Raw genomic sequence first — 25,249 nt, forward strand, 5'->3', positions numbered from 1 at the left:
ATCTGTAGGTAGTTTGTGGGCTCTGTTTAGGGTATGTTGTTTGTAGACAAACATTTTATCTTTATTAGTTGCCAAGGGTTGAATGATTTATTTAATTTCCTGGATTACTGGGATATTATTCAGGAAGTATGGCCCTAGTCATATTTTGTAGAAAGTTCCCTTTTTGTTTCATCCTGTAACTTTAGATTTCTAGATCTTATTTTGAAGCATTTCATCCATTAGTATTTTAATTTTTATGGCATGGGAAGAGGAATGGGTGTAGTTTCAATTTTTCTATATGTAGTTATTCAATATGTCCAGAAACATTTGTTGAGAATGCTATGTTTTCAGTAGTTAACATTGCTGTAGTCACTTGAAATAATTAAGTATTAAATGTTCACAAAAAGACCACATAGAGTAAATGATTATGAAGAACTATTTTAAATGGGAAGTCAAAATGCATCTACAGAATACCTCTAATGAGCTAGAAATCATTAAACACATTAAATACTTGTAAATATAAGTAAAAAAGACTTAATAATAACATAATTATATAGGATATCAAAGGGTTTCTTTTGCAGAGAGATCCAAAAGTTTAAGGGAACATGAAATTATGAACATCTGAAATATCATTATATCCTGAGTTTCTTCTCCTTATTTGGTCAACTACAAGTCCAGTAATGATACATAGAGATAAAAAAAAATGTAACGTAAAGGTAGAGCATGATGTCAGAAGAATTACATTAATATTTATCAATAGCAACATTGTTTTCCATTGATAAAAATGATTTTTGTTTACACAACACATCCTCCCTCCAGTGTATCCAAATCCTCAGATCTCTAATGTTATCCTCCTGCCACTGTTACATGGACTTGGATGTCACAAATGACTCTAAGCATAGCTGCCCAGTCACTATACCACTTTCTCCCTCCTATATCACCTGTGGCAAGGATCATAATTGCGGGTCTACAGAAGCACTCATGCTAGTTTGGGCACACTTAACCTTACCCATGTCCTTATTTCCACCCACACTGCCCATTTCTGGGTTCCAATGAGAGTATAGGAGCAATTTCTCAATATCCATGACCCTCTTCCTAGATAAATAATTTCTTTGAGGGTTCTAATTGTGAGTCCGAATGTAGAGGCAACTCTTTGCCCTTTATACCACCTTTGCCACCTCCTGATGGAAACATAAAAAAAAAAAAAAGCCCTTTAAGATAGGTGATTTTTCAACGAACTCTAAATACAAGAATGGGTAGGTAACATGAGCTACAACTATTGACCAACCACAAGAGGCACAACTACAGTGTTATACCACCAAACCAAAGGAAACCTGAGGGATGAAGGCTGAAAAGCTAAGTATCAGGGAGGAGCTTAAAGGGATGTGAAAAAAGAAAAGGGGAAGAGGAGAATGAAACCTTGTTTTAAAACACCATAATGAAACAAATCTTTGACACTCAATAAAAATAAACTCAGAACAACAATAACTCTGGATATTTATGGTCTTAATTCTCTGATCAAAAGACTTACAGTAGAAGATTATATCAGACAAAGGGAATATTTCTTCACCTTAAAATAATTCACATTACCATTAGAGAGATAATTTTATTAAATTTATTTTTTTTATTAGTTTTCTATTTGCAAATACAGGCAGTTTGGTATGATTATTAGGCTCATCCACGGCATACCACCTTCCTAATGGCCCCTCCTTGCTGATGTACCTTGGTCGTGCATTGTGGAGTTAGCCCACAGTTATTGGTACGATAAATGTGAGAGAGAATTTTTGGGGTAACAGATTGGAAAAAGATGTTTTAACTGTCACATTTTATTTTTATATTCAAATTGAGAAGACTTACAATCATCTGAGAGGAATTATATGGTTGAGGTTATCCCTGGAGAGAATTCCTGTTACATAAGACGGATTGCGTAATTGAAATGGGGATATCTAAATTTACTGTGGGCAGCACCATAGCAGGGCAGAGATCCTCTACTGTATAAAAAGGAAGAGGCATGACTGCCAATGTGCAATATTCACTCCCAGATACCATGCTATGACTGCCAATAATATCCTTATCAATTTTGAGTATCTTTAGTATGACCTGGAAGGATAATCTGCAACAAATATGCCTTCCTTTAACCTGATTTTTGTCAGCTATGTTGTCCTAGCAAAGGGAGTTACTTAACAGAAGAAGCAAATGAACTCCAAAAATGAAGAGACACTTCCAATTCCTGGTGAAATAGAGTTCACATTACAATTAGAGGAGATACCCATGCCTTCAAAGGCATTATAAGTGCCATGATTTTGTGTAAATAGATAGGATTGACTGTATATTCACCATTAAGCAGGGAATTGCCTTACTCATTGCAGGATGGTATTTAAAAAAAGTAGCAAAACATAGGAATTTGTAAAGGAACTTCCCCATAAACATGAGGTCCTTTGTTCAAATCCATGGCCCTAACCTAAAATTGTGACTTGAAGCACATGTCATCCCATGTTCTGAGTCTGAAAAATCCTAATCCCTAGAGATTGGTTGCTTGTATAACCAAATTAGTGAACTCCAAGTCATCAGAATAATGGCATGTAAATCAGACATGGTGATACATACCTTTAATCTCAGTGTTTAGGAGGCAGAGGTAGGAGTATCAACATGAGTTCCAGGCTACCCTAAGACTACATATTGAATCCCACGTCAGAAAGGGCAAGAGTCAGAACCTGTGTCAAAATAAAAACTGAAGACAAATCATGACATGTACAGTAATGTAGAAGAACAACTTACACTACTTTATAGTGTACACACTGGAACAAGCACAGGCCCTCTTACACACACACACACACACACACACACTCACACACACAAACACAAACAATGTGATCTTCCACGAAAATGTTGACTATTACCCACATATGCCCACCAAAATACCATAAACTCGATCACTACTGCATTTATTTTTCATTTCTTAAAATTGAGAATTCTAGCATCAAGATATTCTGTGTGGAGTAAGTCTACTTCCAAGTTCGTTTATGACCAATAAACTATATATATATATTATATATATATACTTTTCACCAGTTTCTCATTAGCCAAAGGTGAATACAGCTCTCTCTATATATTCATAACATAAATCCCTTTATGAATTGGCATTCATTTAATAATTTAAAAATACCTAGTTGATCCTTATGCTATGTGGGATCATATCCTCACTAAAAGGTGCATGATTACATGAGAATTTCAGGAGCAAAACATCACTTATTACATGTATTACATGTCCATTCAAATTCTTTTGAAGATTATCCTGTTTGAAGCCTCATCCATAATGATTACTGTGTTTCATTTCAGTGTGCCAGCCAAAAAATATCAATATATCCTCACAATGATTTTTGTCACTGAAGAGATCAACAGAAATCCCAAACTTATACCCAACAAGTCTATTAATTTTTCATTCCATCCTTCCACATGTGATGATTCATTGACAATTGTTTCTTCCCTACATTACACAGAAGCTAAACGGATTGTTCTTCCTAATTATCATTGTGAAATAAATGATTGTGGCTTATCATTTACAGGACCATCATGGGAAAGAAGTAGCAAAATTGGGACATTTTTCTCAATATTTAATATAGGACAGGTGAGGCTTTGTGATGTACAGAGTAGAATTATGAATCTCATGTGCTTAGGGATATTTCCAGTAGATATTTGGATTATTCATGTATTGTTACATCCAATTAATAGAGATCATAATCCTGGACTTGGTGGGGTTTCAGCACTTAACTTTTAAAAATTGATAGGAGGAACTATGAAGACATAAAAGTGGATTTGCTACAACTCTTAAACTGTTCAGTACTTTTCCAGAGTCTTATGGATAGTGAAATACAATGAATAATGGTGTGAGCAAACATCCTTCCAAACATTCTTCCCAAATGGTGATTAAAGCGATTCAGGTCTTAGTTTGAGTTTTCTTCCATTGTTCTTCCTCACATTCATTTCTATATTCTGTGTCCTTTAGATTCACTATGGCCCATTTAATCCTGTTCTGAGTGACCGTTTTCAGTATCATTATCTGTATCAGATTGCTCCCAAGGAAACAAGGCTGCCTTTTGCCATAGTCTCCCTAATGATTCATTTCAACTGGACCTGGATGGGGCTGGTCATCTCCGATGATGACCAAGGTATTCAATTTCTCTCAGACTTCAGAGAAATGATGCAAGGGAATGAACTCTGTTTAGCCTTTGTGAATGTGATCCCATTAAACATGGACTTATACAATACAAGGGCTGAGAAATATTATAAACAAATTGTGACATCATTGGCAAATGTTGTGGTCATTTATGGTGAATTAAATTCCACACTGGAAGTGAGCTTTAGAAGATGGGCAAATTTAGGCATCCGCAGGATCTGGGTCACCACCTCACAGTGGGATGTCATCACAAATACAGGCAGAGACATCAATTTTGACTCATTCTATGGTGCTTTCACATTTTCTAATCGCCATCAGGAGATTCCCAATTTTACAAAATTTATTCAGTCAGTGAACACTTCTCAATATCCAATAGACATTTCTGTTCTGAGATCACAATGGATATACTTTAATTGTTTGGACATTGAATCTAAATGTAGAACACAGAGTAAATGTGCACTCAATAATTCATTAAAATGGTTTGCAAGTCAAGGATTTGACATAGCCATGAATGATGAGAGTTATAATCTATATAATGCTGTGTATGCCTGGGCATATGCTTACCACGCAATGTATTATGAACAGGTAGATGTTCACCCAATAACAAGTCTATGTGTACCTGACTGCTCAAAGGTATGTATTGTCATCAGTAATACCTTCTAAGTAGCTCCATGTAAGTTTAAAACCTGTTGCTGGGAGTACTTTTGAATTTGGGTGCTTCTACATTTATCTGTGGGAATTCATTTATTTCACATTATTGGGTACATGCAATAGAGTTTCATTTTCTGGGTAGGGTTGTAAAAAACAAAGGTATTACTCATATCACATATTATGTCCATTTTGTCTTTACTTAATTGGAACTTGATATGTTTCCTTTAGTTTTACCACACTATGAAGAATATGGAATTTATTAACCCCATTGGAGACCTAGTGACTATTAATGAGAAAAGAAAATGTGATGCAGACTATGATATTTTCCACATTTCAAATTATCCACAAGGTCTGGGAATCAAGGTGAAAATAGGACAGTTTACATCATATGGTTCCTTTGGTCAACAATTGTATTTGTCTGATGAGGCCATAGAGTGGGCCACAGGGAGTAGGCAGGTATATTTACCTAACTGTGATGTTTTACTCTCAACATAAATAGATAAAATCATGTGGGCCCATGTGTGCCCTCACGATTTGGCCAAGTGCAACATGTTGTTTATGTTTCTTTTACCAATGTCCTATATTTTCTTTATATCTTTTGAAAAATATTTGGAAATGGCAAAATATTTCATCAAAATCTTGACAGACAGGCTGGGTGTTGTGGTGCATGACTTTAATTCCACCACTCGGGAGGCAGAGTTCGGAGGATTGCTGTGAGTTCAAGGCCAGCCTGAGATCACATAGTAAATTTCAGGTCAGCCTAGGCTAGAGTGAGACTCTACCTCAAAAACAAAAAAAAAAAATCTTGACAGACATGACAACATACATTGTAATAAATGAAGTGTGACACCTCAATTTTATTGTAGATGTGGAAAAAGAGTTTAGTAAGGGTGATTATTTTCACATATCGTTATGAATGGAGTATATAACATTACTAACTTTTACAACTACACTTCTGGTTTACCTCAGATTCCCTCCTCTGTGTGCAGTGAGACTTGCAAGCTTGGTTTCAGGAAGTTCCGACATGAGGGAAACGCAGCCTGTTGTTTTGATTGTTTCCCCTGCCCAGAAAATGAGATTTCTAACAAAACGGGTAAGTTGATGGTTAGAGAGTCTTTCTCCAGTTTGTCTTTTTTATCCATCTATCTGAAAAAAACAGATAATATTTCTTCATTGCCTATTGTAATCACTTGGTTGAAATGATAAATACTCATGACCATAAACATAATACTCACTTTACTCCATGAACCACATTTTTAGTACCTAGATCCGTTGTACATACTGGTACTCCCACAATAAAAATACTCTTTGAGGTCAAATAGTTAATGAATATATTATTTCTATCAAGGAATGTCACATATTCATATAATCCTCTGTGAATCTACATAAAATGAAGTTAAAAAGAAGGAATCTTTCACATCATTATCTTCCCAGGATGCAAAAGGTTGCTGATGAATAATAAATGCTCAGAGATATAATTTTTGGACATAAATTTTTATATTCATTCCATTCTGTTATTTATTGATTGATTAGATATGGAAGGAGAGATAAAGTGAGAATGTGAATGCCAGAGCCTCTACCCACTGCAAATGAAGTTCAGATGCATGTGCCACCATGTAGAAATGGTTTACATGGGATGTGGAGAGTCAAACCTGGGTCCTTAGTCTTCGCAAGAAAGTACTTTAGACAGTATGCCACCACTCCTCCCTTTTCTGGCTTTAGCGATATGTAATTTTGCAAACACTTTCAATATAAGCATAATATCTCCTTAGCGTCTATGAAATAATAATTCAGAAAGCAGTTGGTTTCAAGACTTTAGGTAATAGCATATCACAGCTATTTAAATCCTTTATCAGGAAACATAAACATTCCAATTAAAATATCATGTGCATCATTTTAGATGTAATTTGAAGCATTTAAGGAGATAATGGGAAATATTCTGAATTTAAAATTAAGAATAAAACATATATCTCATATGTCAAACCTACTGGGTTGAGCACAGAATGGAAAAATAGGTACTATTTTATGTTGCTCTCTATTTTACAGGTGAGAACACAATACAATGGGAGTGGCACGTTAAAGTAGAACCTAAAGGCTGTGGTAAATATTATCAATAGGATTTAAATATGATATAAATACTAATTCCTCAGTATTTTCATCTATTAGAGTCTGGAGCACACGCTAACATCCAGACCACCTTTTCAGTGTACCAGAAGTCAAAGTGGATACAGAGTAATATTGGTATATGATGTTAAAAAGGAATGAGATTGACATGAATTTTTAGTATGATTGGATAATATCACAAAATGAATAAAATAATATAATTAGAAGTATATTAAAACAGTGTTCATTCAAGTAATACTTCAACATGCAATCCAAACTAATTAATTAAAGATAGATTTATTTTATTTATTTATTTGAGAGCGACAGACACACAGAGAAAGACAGATAGAGGGAGAGAGAGAGAATGGGTGTGCCAGGGCTTCCAGCCTCTGCAAACGAACTCCAGACGCTTGCGCTCCTTTGTGCATCTGCCTATCGTGGGACGTGGGGAACCGATCCTCGAACCGGGGTCCTTAGGCTTCATAGGCAAGCGCTTAACCGCTAAGCCATCTCTCCAGCCCCAAACTAATTAATTAAATACAAACTTTAGTGGTGTTGGATAAATTCAGTATTAGCATTGAAATTTTTTTTTTTAATTTGTACATGTTGGCCATGTTATATTTACCAAATTAGGTGGTATGTATGGCCTTATAATATATGATTCATAAAATATATGTGCATAAATTTACAATACATGATTAAGAGAAGTAATATTATAATTATTGGAAAAATATTCCTTTATGTAAATATTCAATAGGAGATACCATTTATTTCTTTTTTTTTAATTTATTTTTATTTATTTTTTTAATTTTTCTTAACATTTTCCATGATTATAAAATATATCCCATGGTAATTCGCTCCATCCTCACCCCCACACTTTCCCGTTTGAAATTCCATTCTCCATCATATTAACTCCCCATTACAATCATTGTAATTACATATATACAATATCAACCTATTAAGTATCCTCCTCCTTTCCTTTCTCCACCCTTTATGCCTCCTTTTCAACTTACTGGCCTCTGCTTCTAAGTATTTTCATTCTCACGCAAAAGCCCAGTCATCTGTAGCTAGGATCCACATATGAGAGAGAACATGTGGCGCTTGGCTTTCTGGGCCTGGGTTACCTCACTTAGTATAATACTTTCCAGGTCCATCCATTTTTCTGCAAATTTCATAACTTCATTTTTCTTTACCGCTGAGTAGAACTCCATTGTATAAATGTACCACATCTTCATTATCCACTCATCTGTTGAGGGACATCTAGGCTGGTTCCATTTCCCAGCTATTATAAATTGAGCAGCAATAAACATGGTTGAGCATGTACTTCTAAGGAAATGAGATGAGTCCTTTGGATATATGCCTAGAAGCGCTATAGCTGGGTCATATGGTAGATCAATCTCTAGCTGCTTTAGGAACCTCCACACTGTTTTCCACAATGGCTGGACCAGATTGCATTCCCACCAGCAGTGTAGAAGGGTTCCTTTTTTTCCACATCCCCGCCAACATTTATGATCATTTGTTTTCATGATGGTGGCCAATCTGACAGGAGTGAGATGGAATCTCAATGTAGTTTTAATCTGCATTTCCCTGATGACTAGTGACGTAGAACATTTTTTTAGAGGCTTATATGCCATTCGTATTTCTTCCTTTGAGAACTCTCTATTTAGCTCCTTAGCCCATTTTTTGATTGGCTTGTTTCATTCCTTATTTGTTAACTTTTTGAGTTCTTTGTATATCCTAGATATTAATCCTCTATCAGATATATAGCTGGCGAAGATTTTTTCCCATTCTGTAGGTTGCCTCTTTGCTTTTTTCACTGTGTCTTTTGCGGTGCAAAATCTTTGTAATTTCATTAGGTCCCAGTGGTTAATCTGTGGTTTTATTGCCTGAGCAATTGGGGTTGTATTCAGAAAGTCATTGCCAAGAACAATATGTTGAAGGGTTTCCCCTACTTTTTCCTCTAGCAGTTTCAAAGTTTCCGGTCTGATGTTAAGGTCTTTAATCCATTTGGACTTAATTCTTGTGCATGGCGAGAGAGAAAAATCTATTTTCATCCTTCTGCAGATATTTATCCAGTTTTCAAAACACCATTTGCTGAAGAGGCTGTCTCTTCTCCAATGAGTATTTTTGGCATTTTTATCGAATATCAGGTGGCTGTAGCTACTTGGGCTTACATCTGGGTCCTCTATTCTGTTCCACTGATCTACATGTCTGTTTTTGTGCCAGTACCATGTTGTTTTTGTTACTATGGCTCTGTAGTATAGGTTAAAATCAGGTATGGTGATACCACCAGCCTCTTTTGTGTTGCTCAGTATTATTTTAGATATTCGAGGTTTTTTGTGATTCCAAATGAATTTTGGGATTGTTTTTTCTATTTCCATGAACAAAGCCTTTGGAATTTTGATAGGGATTGCATTAAATGTGTAGATTGCTTTAGGTAAGATTGCCATTTTCACGATATTGATTCTTCCGATCCAGGAACAAGGGATGTTTCTCCACTTTCTAGTGTCTTCTGCAATTTCTCGCTTGAGTGTTTTAAAGTTCTCATTGTATAGATTCTTTACTTCCTTGGTTAGGTTTATTCCAAGGTATTTTATTTTTTTTGATGCAATTGTGAATGGGAGTGATTCTCTGATTTCATCCTCTGTGTGTTTGTTGTTAGCATATACGAAGGCTACTGATTTCTGTGTATTTATTTTGTATCCTGCTACATTGCTGTAGGTTTTGATCAGCTCTAACAGCTTGCTAGTAGAGTCTTTAGGGTCCTTTATGTATAGAATCATGTCATCTGCAAATAATGATAACTTGATTTCTTCCTTTCCAATTTGTATCCCTTTTATGTGTGTCTCTTGCCTTATTGCTATGGCTAAGACTTCCAAAACTATATTAAATAAAAGTGGGGACAGTGGACACCATTGTCTTGTTCCTGATTTTAGTGGAAAAGCTTCCAGTTTTTCCCCATTTAGTAATATGTTGGCTGTAGGCTTGTCATAAATAGCCTTTATTATATTGAGATATGTTCCTTCTATTCCCAGTCTCTGTAGGACTTTTATCATGAAGGGATGTTGGATTTTGTCAAATGCTTTCTCTGCATCTAATGAGATGATCATGTGATTTTTGTCCTTCAACCCGTTTATGTAATGTATTACATTTATACATTTGTGTATGTTGAACCATCCCTGCATCTCTGGGATAAAGCCTACTTGGTCAGGGTGAATGATCTTTTTGATATACTCTTGTATTCTGTTTGCCAATAGTTGTTGAGAATTTTTGCATCTATGTTCATGAGGGAGATTGGTCTGTAATTTTCTTTTTTTGTTCTATCTTTGCCTGGTTTTGGTATCAGGGTGATGCTGGCCTCATAGAAGGAGTTTGGTAGAATTACTTCTTTTTCTATTTCCTGGAAAAGCTTAAGTAGCTATGGTGTTAGCTCTTCCTTAAAAGTCTGGTAAAATTCAGCAGTGAATCCATCCAGGCCTGGGCTTTTTTTAGTTGGGAGATTATTGATAACTGTTCTGGTCTCCATGTTTGTTATAGGTCTATTTAAGTGATTAATCTCATTTTGATTTAATTTAGGTAGGTCATATAGATCCAGGAAATCATCCATTTCTTTCAGATTTTCATACTTTGTGGAATATATGCTTTTATAGTATGTCCCTATGATTTTTTGAATTTCTCTGGAATCTGTTGTGATGTTACCTTGTTCATCTCTGATTTTATTAATTTGTGTCTCTTCTCTCTTTCTTTTGGTCAGATTTGCTAAGGGTTTATCAATCTTGTTTATCCTTTCAAAGAACCAACTCTTTGTTTCATTAATTCTTTGGATTGTTCTTTTTGTTTCTATTTCATTAATTTCTGCCCTAATCTTTATTATTTCTTCCCGTCTACTGATTTTTGGTTTGCTTTGTTCTTCTTTTTCCAAGGTTTTAAGGCGAAGCATTAGGTCGTTTACTTGCAACCTTTCTAATTTCTTAATATAGGCACTTAAGGCTATAAATTTACCTCTTAGAACTGCCTTCATTGTGTCCCAGAGGTTTTGGTATGTTGTGTTCTGATTATCATTTGACTCTATAAATTTTTTGATTTCCTTTTTGATTTCTTCATTGACCCACTCATCATTTAGTAGTGTATTGTTTAGTTTCCATGATTTTGTGTATGCTCTATAGCCTTTCTTGCTACTGATTTGTAGTTTAATTCCGTTGTGGTCAGATAGAATGCAAGGAATTATTTCAATTTTCCTGAAGTTGTTAAGATTTGCTTTGTGTCCTAATATATGGTCTATTTTAGAGAATGTTCCATGTGCTGCTGAATAGAATGTATATTCTGCAGCCTTTGGATGAAATGTCCTATATATCTGTTCGGTCCATTCCTTCTATGACCTCATTTATTCCAGATGCCTCTCTGTTTATTCTTTCCCTGGATGACCTGTCAATTGATGAGAGTGGGGTGTTAAAGTCACCCACCACCACTGTGTTTGGTGTTATCTGTGACCTTAGTTCTAATAGTTTGTTTGACGAATTTGGGAGCCCCCATGTTAGGTGCATATATGTTTAGGATTGTAATGTCCTCCTGTTGGAGTGTGCCCTTAATCAATATAAAGTGACCTTCCTTTTCTTTCTTGACTAATGTCAGACTAAAGTCTACCCTGTCTGACATTAGGATAGCAACCCCTGCTTGTTTTCTAGGCCCATTTGCTTGAAACACCGTCTTCCAACCTTTCACCCTAAAATAATGTCTATCCTTTGTAGAAAGGTGAGTTTCTTGGAGACAACAAATTGTAGGATCCTGCTTTTTAACCCAGTCTGCAAATCTATGTCTTTTCGTTGGGGCATTGAGACCATTGATATTAAGAGATATTATTGAAAGGTGTGTATTTATGTTTGCCATTTTTGTGTGTGTTTGTGTGTTACTGGTTCTACCTGTGCTCTCTTCTGTTAACTGGTATTTGATTATAGCTTGTTTTTTCTAGGTTCCTTATATGTGTGCTTTTCCTGTTGTTCAGCATGGAGGATTCTATCAAGTATTTTCTGTAGAGCTGGTTTTGTCTTCAAATACTCCTTTAACCTGCTTTTGTCATGGAATGTCTTTATTTCTCCATCTATTTGAATGGATAACTTTGCAGGATAAAGTAACCTTGGTTGACAGTTGTTATCTTTCAGAACTTGGAATATATCACTCCAAGCCCTTCTGGCTTTAAAAGTTTGTGTTGAATAATCTGCTGTAATCCTGATGGGCTTGCTTTTGTAGGTAACTTGATTTTTCTCTCTAACTGCTTTCAATATTTTTTCTTTGGTTTGTGTGTTTGCAAGTTTGATTATAATATGGCGAGGAGAGGTTCTTTCTGGGTTTTGTCTGGCTGGGGTTCTAAAGGCTTCCTGTATCTGTATTGGCACCTCTTTCCCAATTGGGGGGAAATTTTCCTCTATGATTTTGTTGAAGTTGCCTACTATGCCTCTGGAGTGGAGTTCTTCTCCTTCTACTATGCCCTGAATTCTTATATTGGATCTTTTTATAGTGTCCCGAATATCTTGAAATTCTCACTCATACTTTTCTATAAGTTTGTCTTTCTCTTTGTTGGACTGCATTAGGTCTGCCACCTGGTCTTCTAGCTTAGATATTCTGTCCTCTCCCTCATCCATCCTACTGGTGAGATTTTCTACAGAGTTTTTTATTTCATTAACTGTGTTCTTCATTGCTAGTAATTATGACTGGTTTTTCTTTATTATTTCTATTTCCCTATTTATGTCTTGTATTGCCTTCTTTATTTCATTAAATTGGTGTCCTGTCTCTTCTTTGATTCCTTTGATTTCCTCTTTGATTTCTTCTTTGATTGTTTTCATGTGTTCTTTGACCTCTTTGAACATATTTATAATTATTCTTTTGAACTCTTTCTCAGGCATTTCCTCTAACTCTTTCTCACTGGAGGACATTTCTGATGCATTAATACTTTTAGGTGGATTTATATCGTCTTGCTTTTTAGTGTTTCTTGTGTTATAATGTATATAGTTTTGTATCTTGGATTAAGTTAATGCTTGGATTTTCTAGCTAGCTGTGTATTCTTAGCTGTATCAATTGATTTGATGTAATATATTTTCAGGGTAGGACCTTAAGGTATTAGGTGTGGCTCTTAAGACTCTCAGAGTATCTACAAAGATGTTCTTAGGGGTTGAGTTTCCATTTATTTCTTATAAGTCCTCTTTTATGATTCAATGCAATTACAATCAAAACTGTAAAGCACCATGATAGAAAATACAACCTATAGGGGGCAAGAATTCTCCCCAGTTCCTTATTGTGTGTCAAGTTCATTCTTTTTTTAAAGTTGGCAAATTATCTTGTTCATAATCCTTTCTTGAATAAACTTCTTGACCAAATTATGCTAAAACATAGACCAAGGATTATTGAGGTAAATTTGGAGAAACAGATAAATGGTATGTCATCTCAAAATTTGTATATGAATACCTATTCCAAGTAGATAGATTTCAGCAATAATCATATCAGAGTTAATTATATCTAGGTTTATTCAATTTCACTTATATTCCCTAAAATATGTGTTGGAACAATTATATGTGCCTACTGACATTTGGGTACAAAGCCATAAAACATCAGCTGATACAGACAGGTAGGCTTCATAAGACAGAGAACTGTAGTATGAGGGAAAAATCACATTTTATTATCTAAATTTATGGTTGTTGTCTAACAAAGGTGTTAAAATCAACATAATATCATGTACCTCTCTGATCTCATACTACACTGTACAGAACTCTGAGCTAGTGTTTTTTTCTTTTTGAGAAAAGACTAGCTCTTTTAATGAAAGAGAGCATGAGTGTGAGGGAGTGAGAGAAAGAGAGATAATTGGGGTGCAATGGTCCCTAACCACTGCAGTTGAATTCCAAACATGTGCCACCTTGTGGAAATGTGACACTTGCTCATGTATCACCAAGTGTGTCTAACTTATGAGAGATGTGGTGAATCAAGCATGGGCCCTTAGGCATTACAGGCAAGCATCTTAATTGATAAGCCATCACTCCTGTAGTAGAAATCATAAGAAATACCTCATGTAAAAAATGTCACTATATAATTCTAGTACACTGCAACAAAATTATTTTGTTCCTTTAAGAAAAACAAAGGGTCAAGAGAATATATAAGGTAAGATAAGTGAATAAAATACAGCTTTGTTAGGCTGAGGAAATGGCTCACCAGTTAAAGAAAGGACATGCAAAACCTAACTACCTCAGTTTAATTCCCCATTGCACAGAGAAAGACAGATGTACAAAGTGGTACATGTATGTGGTGCTTGTTTACAGTGGCTAGAGGTTCATGCGCACCCATTAACTCCAGATTTCTCTGTCTCCCTCTGCCTATGAGCAAGTAAATAAAGTATTCTTTTAAAAAAAAGCTTTGTTTATCTCACCTAATATGATGGTCTTTATTAATTGCCATCATGGCTATAAAGAGAACTACCTTAATTGTAAATAGGACCTAGAATACAAGAATGTTATAACAAAGAAGTAAATACTGCCACTAATCTGATGATATTTTCCATTGTCTACTAGATATGGATCAATGTGTGAAGTGCCCAATCAACCAATATGCTAGCCTAGAGAAAAATCACTGTCTCCAAAAAACTACGAAGTTTCTGGCTTATGAAGATGCCTTGGGGATAGCTCTGGCTTGTATAGCGCTTTGCTTCTCTACACTCACTGCTACTGTACTTGGGGTTTTTGTGAAGCACAAAAACACACCAATTGTGAAGGCCAATAATCGAACAAACAGCTACATCCTGCTCATTTCCCTCAAGTGCTGTTTTCTCTGTCCATTACTCTTCATTGGACACCCCACCACAGCCAAGTGTATCCTGCAGCAGATCACATTTGCACTTCTGTTCACTGTGGCTGTGTCAACTGTTCTGGCCAAAACAATCACTGTGGTTCTGGCCTTCAGGGCCACTGCTCCAGGACAAAAGTTGAGGGGATTGCTGGTATCAGGAGCACCTAACTTCATCATTCCCATCTGTACCTTGATCCAACTTGTTCTCTGTGCCATCTGGATGGGAACATCCCCTCCCTTTGTTGACACTGATGAACACTCAGAACATGGGTACATCATCATTGTGTGCAACAAAGGCTCAGACACTGCCTTCTACTGTGTCCTGGGCTACCTGGGATCTCTGGCTATAGGGAGCTTTACTGTGGCTTTCCTGGCCAGAAACCTGCCTGATGCATTCAATGAAGCCAAATTTCTGACCTTCAGCATGCTGGTGTTCTCCAGTGTGTGGGTCACTTTCCTCCCTGTCTATCACAGCTCCAAGGGGATAGCCATGGTGATAGTGGAAGTCTTCTCTATCATGGCCTCCAGTACAGGATTGATAAGTTGCATATTTTTCCCCAAGTGTTACATCCTTTTGATAAGACCCAGTAAAAATACTCTAAAGAGGGTGAAGAAAAATCATATTGTACAACCAATTGATTTTTAAATTTTACCTCATAAGTACTAACTTAAATTATATCCTGTAGAAACCCTTGCACTATTGTAAACACTAAATATTAAAAAGGGGTTAAGATATTTGTTCATATGTACAAGTATTATTTGGTCTCTAACATTGTTTGTTTTCTCAATTTTTATTAACATTTTGGATGATTTTAAATATATCCTATGGTAATACCCTCTATGCTCTACCCCCACCACTTTTCCCTTTGAAATTCTATTCTCCGTCATATCCCCTCCTCATCTCAATCAGTATCCCTGTTATTTTGATGTCATGATCTTTTCCTCCTCTTATGACAGTCTTGTGTAGGTAGTGTCAGGCACTATGAGGTCATAGATACCCAGGCCATTTTATGTCTGGAAGGAGCAAGTTGTAAGGAGTCCTACCCTTCCTTTGGCTCTTACATTCTAACATTATCAGCTTCCATGTACAGCTGTCAGGCCATGTTCCATTTACCAACTCCTATGATAAGCCAATTTCACAAACTGTCATATGCCTCTGGAAATGGTTTGCAGTAACAAGAATAATCATTTTCTCACATCTCTCTCCAATTAGTAAATAAAGACACTTAGAACAAAGCATTACTAATGTACTTTGTATTTTGCTCCCATTACTCTGGATAACCTGAGTTGTATCTGATGACTTCTTCAGATTGTTTCAAAGAAATCTACTATAGTTTGCTGGATAGAGCAAATATCTTTGAGAATGTCTTAAAAGGTTGTATTTGAGTGTTCAAAGAATATTCAGAGATACAGTGAGGGTTTAATTAGGAGGGAAAAGAATAGCTCCCTTTGAAAGTAGCAGAGGCCTTACTTAAGATGTTTTCAATATACATTAAGGTTTATTCATGCATAGGAGCAAATAGTTCATCCCCTGGAAAATTGAAACAGAATAGTTATGGTTTAAATCACTAGCCATTTGATGTTCTGTGGTAGGAAATATACAAAAGAATGTCAGCAAAACATTGGTGACAGTGCAAACGTTGTTCATGGTCAATAAGAAAGACAGTCGGGCATAGGAATAATCCAATATGTGCTTCCTGGTACAACTATGATGATTACCCTATCATCTTTTTGCTGAATATTCCTTGTCTTTCCTGAATGAATATATCAGCCTTTGTGTTCATGAAACCTGAACTTATATCAAGCCCAAACGTCTATGTGGACCATGGAATTCTGAATGTAATATGTAGAGAAGTTTAAATCATAGTGGCCAAGGGAATAGCTCATCAGCAGTTTTATTTTTGACTGTTTTTAGTTTGTGTTCTATCCCATTCTTGTAACAAAAATTACACAAATGATTCAAACATTTATCCGCTGTGAAAATAAATGTGAAAATATTGACTATTCTAAAATATAAATTTATCTAAATATAATACTGCGAAATATGGGTTATATATAACTAGTAATCTTACATTTTCTAAAAATTATAGATATGATAATTTCAAGAATTGTTTTCATTTAGACATGAATAAACTAATTACTCACATTTGCATAAGTATGTAAAATAAACAGTTAATTTTTAAAAACCCATACAAACCAAAGTTAGTTTATGAGCTATGCAAAGACATGATCCAGAATTTTCAATTCTATGTTTAATGAAATGAAGGAAAATATATTTGTGTAATATGAAAATATTCTCTAGTACATAGGTTTTTGCCTCATTGATGGATCAGTCAGTCTATACAAAGGGTTACAGAAATCAGCCTGTTTCTTACAACAGAGTTTAGTGACTAAAGTAACTATTCAGTAATTCTTATAGGCTGAAAGTTTTGTCTCCAGGTCATGATCCTCTTGGAGATTGTCCATTTAAGTGGGGTGATCTGCTGTCATTAGTAAATGATATTTAACTATGTTCTTGCATGGGATACTGTCACATAAACTGCTCCTCTCCCTCTGTACTATGTGGTGGCACATTCTGCCTTTCATTCCACTAAGGATGTGCTGCTGTCGTCACAGCATAGAAGCACTGGCAACAAACACGTGAGCATAGAATAAATGTGCTTAAACTGTGAAACAAACTCACTGCCTTCTCTACCTAATTAGGGACTGCTCCATATGCTACTGATAAAATGGGTATTGTGCCACATATGGATGGCATATTCTGTAGAGGTGTAGATTTACAGATGTTTTCAAAGCTTTGGAGATTTATAAGTAAGAAATAAAAATGAAGATTTACAACTTATGTTAGGTATACAACCAAGACAACTGCCATAGCATATATTGTGTTGGTGACCTATGTTGCCTCACTGAGCCACAACTTACTGGCAGGTATCTCATCTCTTGCATAGAATGTTTCTAAAGAATTTTATTTATATATTTGTAAGGGGAGACAAACAGTGAGGAAAGAGACAGAGAGAGAGAGAGAGAGTGACAGAGAGTGAGAGAAAAAATGCATGCCTTAGTCCCTCCTGCCTCTTCAAACAAATTTCAGTTGTATGTTGCAATTTGTGCACTTGGCTTTATATGGGTAGAGTAAAATCACTTTAATGTTATTAGGCTGTCAATGGTTACACAGTTGTCATAGCATTATTTAGTGAAAAAGGTTTTCTTCCTCATTTGGGGTTTTGACATCTGATTAAATATTTGAAAATTTAAATTTAGCTTTTCAAAGGAAACAACCAAGAGAATTAAAATAATCATAATAGGACATTTTAATGGAAGTTTATAAATAGAAATATACCAATGAAAAATCAATCTGCAATGTTTCTGGAAAGAAAAAACATAATAAGTCAAATTAAAAACTGTGGAAATCCTCTACAATAGATTGCATCCCATGAAGGACAGAATATCAGCAGATGAAGACAAAGACAAAGAATTAATGCTTCTGTCAAAATTAATATGGTCAAAACGTATAAAGGAAATAATGGTTATCTGTAACACAACAGAAAGAAAAAGTGTACAAATTATAGGCTTAGAAAGAAAAGAACAATTGAAAAAAGATATTGAATGCACTGAAAAACATGTAGAAGGAATTTTCCTCTTTCAAGAAGAGAAGATACTATCTAGGTACAAAAGGTATAGTAAATAGCAAATGTACATGAGCCACAAAAGAAACTATTCAGGGTACGTTATAGTGAGAATTGTTAATATACAGAACTAAGAAGTGTATTGAGAGCTCATTCTAGAAACATTCAGTACCATACAAAAGTGAGACCATCAGACCTGTGAAACTTCTCTTATCAAACTGGAGCAAGCACATAGTTCAATTGACCCATAACATGCTAGGGGACTCAGTCTGAATTTGGGAGATTACATATAAACTAACACATTGTATATGTCTGCAACTTGTTTATTAGGTCCAATGTTTAATTTCTTTGTAATTGTGAAAGTAATTTAAATCATTCTTTTTCAATAAGATAAAACATTACTTCCCAGTTATACAATTAAATGCCCATGTTACAAAAACAGATTTCAAATAAATAAATTAAATACCAGTTTAAAGATGCTGAAAATACAATAACAGTCCAAGAATGAGATAGAAAGAAAGAATTAAGGTCATAGTAGAAACAATGAATTGGAAATAAAAGAATTAAAAAGTTTATGAAACAAAGAGTCGATTCTTTGAGAAATTGAACAAGATTGATATTCCAATGGTCAAATGAACCAACCGACCAAACAAAAAGATTTCTCAAAGTAACATGCCTAAAAGTGAAAGTGGAGATGTCAAAGTGATACCAATGATATTTGGAGAATCATGGGCATATTTCAAAAACAGTATTCTACTAAATTGAAAGACCTGGAAGAAAAGGATGAGTTCCTTGATTCATGTCCCAGTCCAGAAGTAAATTTACAAAAGGCAGACATCCTAAACAAATATATTACTTCCAAGGAAATGGAAAAGTCATTAAGAATCTTCCAAAAAGGACAACAAAAAAATCAAGTCGGAGCCACTACTGAATTGAACCAAACTTTTCAAGAACGAAAATATTTCTTATAAAATTATTTCACACAAATGAAAAAGAGAGAATGATCCAAAGTCCTTCTATGAAGTCACCATTAGTCTCATACCTGAACCAGAGAGCCCCCCAAAAAGAGAAAGTTATAGATTGATATCTATAAATGAGATGAAAGCATTCCCCAATGAAATAGAAAACAACTTCTACATTTTTGAAACATTCCATACCTTTAGACAAGGGTTCTTTTCTTTCTAAGCCTACAATTTGTAAACTTGGTCCTGCTGTAGGGTTGCAAATATCCCTTATTTCATTTACATATTTTGACCTTACTAATTTTTTTTTGGTTTATTTGTTTATTTATTTGAGAGCTACAGGCAGAGAGAGAAAGAGGTAGGGAGAGAGAGAGGGAGAGAATGGGCGCTCCAGGGCCTTCAGCCACTGCAAACGAACTCCAGATGTGTGCACCCCCTTGTGCATCTGGCTTACATCAGTCCTGGGGAATTGAGCCTCGAACCGAGGTCCTTATGCATCACACATAAGTGCTTAACTGCTAAACCATCTCTCCAACCCGACCTTATTAATTTTGACTGAAACATTAATTCAGTTTTCTTGTCTTACCTGCTCTTATTCTGTGTTTCATAGGATGCAATTGGAGAAGATTTCCAAAATTTTAAATTTGAATTCTTCTTTCCAGAAACATTTCAGTTTTATTTTCATTGTTTTTTCTCTATATAAATTTCCATTGTAATATCCTGTTATGGTATTTTTTTAATTTATCGGTTTGCTTCTTTTGAAAAGCTAAATTTAAAATATTTAATAATATGTCATATGATAAAAAAAGCTTTTCACCAAATAATGGTATGACAACAGGGTAACCACTCAGAGCCTAATGACATTAAATTGATTTTACTGTACCCATATAAAGCCAGGTACACAAATTGGCACATGTATCTAACTTTGTTAGAAGTGGCAAGATGGCATGGTATAGCCATTTTCTTACTCTAGCTTGCTGTTTTTCTCCTTACTGTCTGTCCCTGATTACAAGTTTAAAAATAAAATTCTTTAGAAACATTCTATGCCAGTGATGAGATACCTGCCAGTGACTTGTGGCCCAGTGAGGTGACATAGGCCACCCAAACAATATATGCTATGGCAGTTGCATACCTAAAACAAGTTGTAAATCTTCATTTTTATTTCTTACATATAAATCTCCAAAGCTTTAAAAATCTGTAAAATCTACACCTCTATAGAATATCCCACCCCATTGTGACATAGCAGCCATTTTTTTTTTTCAGCAGCATATGGAATAGTCCCTAATCATGTAGAGAAAGCAGTGAGTTTGTTTCACAGTTTAAGCACGTTTATTCTATGTTCACGTGTTTGCTGCCAGTGCTTCTATGCTGTGACGAGACAGCAGCACATCCTTAGTGGAATGAAAGGCAGAATGTGCCGTCACATAGTACAGAGCGAGAGGAGCAGTTTGTGTGACAGTATCCCATGCAAGAACATAGTTGAATATCATTTACAAATGACAGCAGATCACCCCACTTAAATGTATAATCTCCAATAGGATTATGTCCTGGAGACAAAACTTTCAGCCTATAAGAATTACTGAATAGTTACGTTAGTCACTAAACTCTGTTTTAAGAAACAGGCTGATTTCTGTAACCCTTTGTGTAGACTGACTAATACATAAATGAGGCAAAACCCTATTTACTGGAGAATACTTTCATTTTACACAACTACAATTTTCTTCATTTTATTAAATGTAGAATTGAAATTGTGGAACCTTTTTTTGCATAGCTCATAAACTAACATTGGTTTCTATGGATTGTGTTATTAATTGTGAATTTTTTTACATACTTATGCAAATGAGTAAGATTAGTTTATTCATATTTAAGTGAAAAACTGACAAATTCACAATTTTCATATGTATAATTTTAAAAAATGTAAGATTCACAGTTACATATCGATATTTTGCAGTATTATATTTCAAAATTTGTATCAATTTATGTTTCAGAATAGTCAATTTTTTCATATTTTTGGTATTTTGGAAGGCTATATGTTCTAATTATAGCTATTCATAAAATGAATAACAGACTTTGAACTCCAGCTTTCAATCATTATTATAGGATTATCAATATTCATATGTGAAAAAAGTTCTCAAAATCAAATTCATAATATGTGAGTTGCATAAAAACTTAGTTATAGTATGCTATCTCAAGATTTGTTCCAAATATTTCACATCCATCTAGTCTGCATCACCTAGGTCTGTTTTCACACTCTAGCAGTGGAGTCTCACAGCAGCCACAGAGACCATGTGACCACAACGCTGAACTGATCAGCGTTTTGGCCCATTACAATATTTACACTAAAAGTTGCCAGTTGCTGCCAGCAATAAAGTACATCATTTTCTCAGTTACATAATCAAATACAAACCACAGTTTAAAAAGTTAAAGTGGCACACACACAAAGATTTATACTATAATATTACGGTCTTGATTTGTTGGCCTGAAATATTCATATTCCTGTTTTGGGAGGAAAGGTCAGGCAGTTTAATTGCTTTGAGTGAGAAGAGCCCAGATTATGAAAAATGAAACATTTCTGGACAGTGATGAAAATAAGTAAGGCCTCTGAAATGTGCATTGAATCCTTGACAATATGATGAAACTTATGGTCTGTAGTTAGCTAATAGTAGAAGAATAAATATAATATTGCATACCTATTGTACAGAAGCATGTGGTGCATTGTTTACTTTTACAAAGGGAGCGTATGTTCCCAGCCAGATTCCACAAAGAACAAGTTGAATCAAGGTACAGATGCGAATGATGAAGTTAGATGCTCTTAATACCAGCAGCCCCATCATCTCTTTTCCTGGAAAATTTACCCTGAAGGCCAGAACCACAGTAATGGTTCCAGTGAAAAGAGTGGACACAGCCACAGTGAATAGAACTGAAAATGTGATCTGCCTCAGGATGCACTTGGCCATGTTGCAATGTCCAAGGAAGACTAATGGACCAAAACAGCAGACCTTGAGGAAGATGAGCAGCATGTAGTTGTTTGTGTGATTATTGGCCTTCACAATCGGTGTGTCTTGGTGCTTCACAAAAGTCCCAAGTACAAGAGCAGTAAGTGGAGAGAAGCACAGGGCTATACAAGTAGAGCCGTCCCCAAGGCATCTTCATAAGTCAGAAACTTCATAGTTTTTAGAGACAGTGATTTTTCTCTATGCTGGCATACTGATTGATAGGGCATTTCACATATTAATCCATTTCTTGAAAACTATGCAAAGTATCAGATTAGTGGTAGCATTGCCTTCTTTGTCATGGCATGCTGCATAAAAAGTGTCTGAGAGATGAACCATACTTGTATGTTCCTATTGACAACTAAGGTAGTTCTCTCTATAGTTGTGATGGCAACTAATAAAGACCATCATATTATGGTGAGATAAACATAGCTTTAAAAAAATATTTATTTATTCGTAAGAGAAACAGAGAAAATGTGTTCACCTGTCCCTTTAGCTACTGAAAGCAAACACAAGATACATGTACCACTTTGCCCATCTGTCATTCCTGTGTAATGGGAGATTTAACTGTGTTGGTTAGGTTTTGCATGCCTGTGCCTTAACTGCTGAGCAATCTCCTCAGCCTAACAAAGCTGTATTTCATTCACTTAAATTACCTTATATATTTGCCTGATCCTTTGTTTTTCTTAAAAGAATAAAATATTTTTGTAGTGTATTAGAATTATATAATAGCATTGCTTACATGAGGTAATGCCTATGATTTCTACTGCAGAAGAGATGGCTTATCAATTAAGATGCTTACCTGCAAAGCTGAAAGACCCATGCTTGACTTACTACATCCCTCATAAGTCAGAGGCCTAAGGAGACACAGGAGTAATTCACACATGTGCACAAGGTGGAACATGTGTGTGGAATTCGACTGCAGTGGCTAGAGACCATTGCTCCCCAATTCTTTGTCGTTCGTTCGGTCTTCCTTTCTCACACTCATGCTCTCTTTTTTTTTTTTAATTGTTAGATATGGACATATTTTGTCATTCCATGTTGTCCATACCAACAGCATTGGTGTCTTCAGCAATGGGGTATTAGCACTACTCTAGGGTGGATCATCAATTGCTCTGACAGAAATATGTCTTCTTTTGGGACACCTTGTAGGTCTCTCTGATCAACAGCTCATTGTGGATGTCAGCCAATGCAGGTAGTGGGAGTTACAGGCCAGCGCCAAGGAAAAGGAGGAAGAAAAATAGAGGTTATGTAAAAGAGATAGAGAGAAGAGAGAGAAGAGGGAAAGAGAGAGAGAGAGAGGTGGGTGGGAGAAGATTAAGGTTAGTCTTCATCATACCCTCCCAAGGGCCCTGTGATTCAGGTATTCCCTCTAATGAGTTGATGAAATTTCAAACATTTAGTCTGTCTTTTAGGATGTACGATTTTATGGTACCATTGCCATCTGGGTCCAGTTTAGTGTACCCCACCTCCACACTACCCTCCTCTCCCACCCTGCCCTTCTATTTTCTGGTCATAAAATGGAGAACATAAACAAGATTAAATACAAAACCACATGATCATTTTGATAGATGCAGGAAAGGCCTTTGACAAAATCAACATCACTTCATGATCAAAACATTCGAGAGAATTGTCATGATCGGTCCATATCTTAACATAATATAGGCTCTACATAAAAGTTCCTAAAGCAAAAAGATAATACTTTATGAAAGGGATTGGATGAATTCCCATTGAGATCAGAAACATGAGAGGGTTGTCCACTCTCACGTCTGCTCTTCAATATAGTACTGGAAGTCCTACCTCAAGCAATAAGGAGAACGAAATATAACAGATGTGTTGAGGACAGCAGTATAGTAAATAAGTACAGAATGTAAGATAAAGGGAGAGTGACAGCTGCAGGTGGTAGGTTTTCAGTGGCAACGCCTTGATCCACCAGCTCCAGTCAGTGATAATGGACCTGTAAAGGCTGCACCTTAATGGCTTTAATCTGTTGACACATAAAAGACATGGTTTTAGGGACTTCTGGTTAAGATGGCGGCGTAGGTACCACGCCAAAGCAGCCTAGGGGGGAAAAAGAACAAAAAAACTCAGAAAAATACACACTTTTACTAAAAAGTGAGGTGTATAGGAAATTGAGGCAGCAGCGGAGAAGTAGAAGAGTTATACAGCATCCAGAGCCTGCACAGGCGGGAAAAGCGGCTCTGGGGCAGCTCGGCCACCCGCCGCATCCGCGGCGCTGCAGAAAGCCGCCGGACTCTCGGCTCGAGCTGCAGGACAAGCCAGGTGTGGGATTTCCCCTCACACCGCGCTCTCCGCAACTCGGGAAACGTGAGGGGAGAGCAGCAGCGAGCACCGGAGGGAGGAGCAGACCGCGAGGTAGAAGCACACATGAAACAGCGAGACAACCAGAGCAGCCGCGGCTCCCTCCCCTCCCCCACCGCCAGAGCCCAGCTCCAGCGAACACAGCAGCGGCCCGGGACCAGCCACGCCAACTTGGGCTGGCAGCGGGACCCAAGCAGGAGCAGAGTTCGGCAGCAACTTCAGCGGCTCCAGCACCGGTACCAGCAGCCCCAGCAGCAGCGGACCCAGGAGCGGCAGTGGCGGCAGATCCCGCAGCAGCGGCTTCGTGGTGAGCAGCGGCGGTGGACACGGCAGCGGCAGCTTCAGCAGCGGAGGTGGCTCCGGTGGTGGCAGCTACAACAGCAGCAGAGGCAGCAGCAGCAGCTCAGTTTGCCCCGTAGGAAAAGCAAGTGCCCAGCTCCAGAAATCAGAACAGCAGCCTGACGACCCAGGCAGCAACTTGACTGAAACCAAAATCACCCAAGGTAACTGGGATTTCACCAGGGAAGGGTCTCACTTGGTCACAAGCTGACTTGGATAACTCAACAGACCAGAAATCTAAACCTCTTTGTTGATAGAGGAGCTGGTCAT

At 36.5% G+C, this 25,249-nt stretch overlaps 1 protein-coding gene across 1 annotated transcript; it reads left to right on the forward strand.

Moving 5' to 3' along the window:
* Positions 1–3,352: 3,352 nt before the first annotated feature.
* Positions 3,353–15,383, forward strand: LOC123457465 (vomeronasal type-2 receptor 116-like). Its single transcript, XM_045141361.1, has 5 exons — positions 3,353–3,607; positions 3,986–4,789; positions 5,036–5,263; positions 5,777–5,900; positions 14,464–15,383. The coding sequence occupies exons 1-5, from the start codon at positions 3,353–3,355 to the stop codon at positions 15,381–15,383; spliced, it is 2,331 nt and encodes a 776-aa protein (XP_044997296.1).
* Positions 15,384–25,249: the final 9,866 nt, after the last annotated feature.

The sequence above is a fragment of the Jaculus jaculus genome, unplaced genomic scaffold, assembly GCF_020740685.1.
Source record: "Jaculus jaculus isolate mJacJac1 unplaced genomic scaffold, mJacJac1.mat.Y.cur mat_scaffold_57_1_531177_arrow_ctg1, whole genome shotgun sequence".
Classification (NCBI taxonomy): Eukaryota; Metazoa; Chordata; class Mammalia; order Rodentia; family Dipodidae; genus Jaculus; species Jaculus jaculus.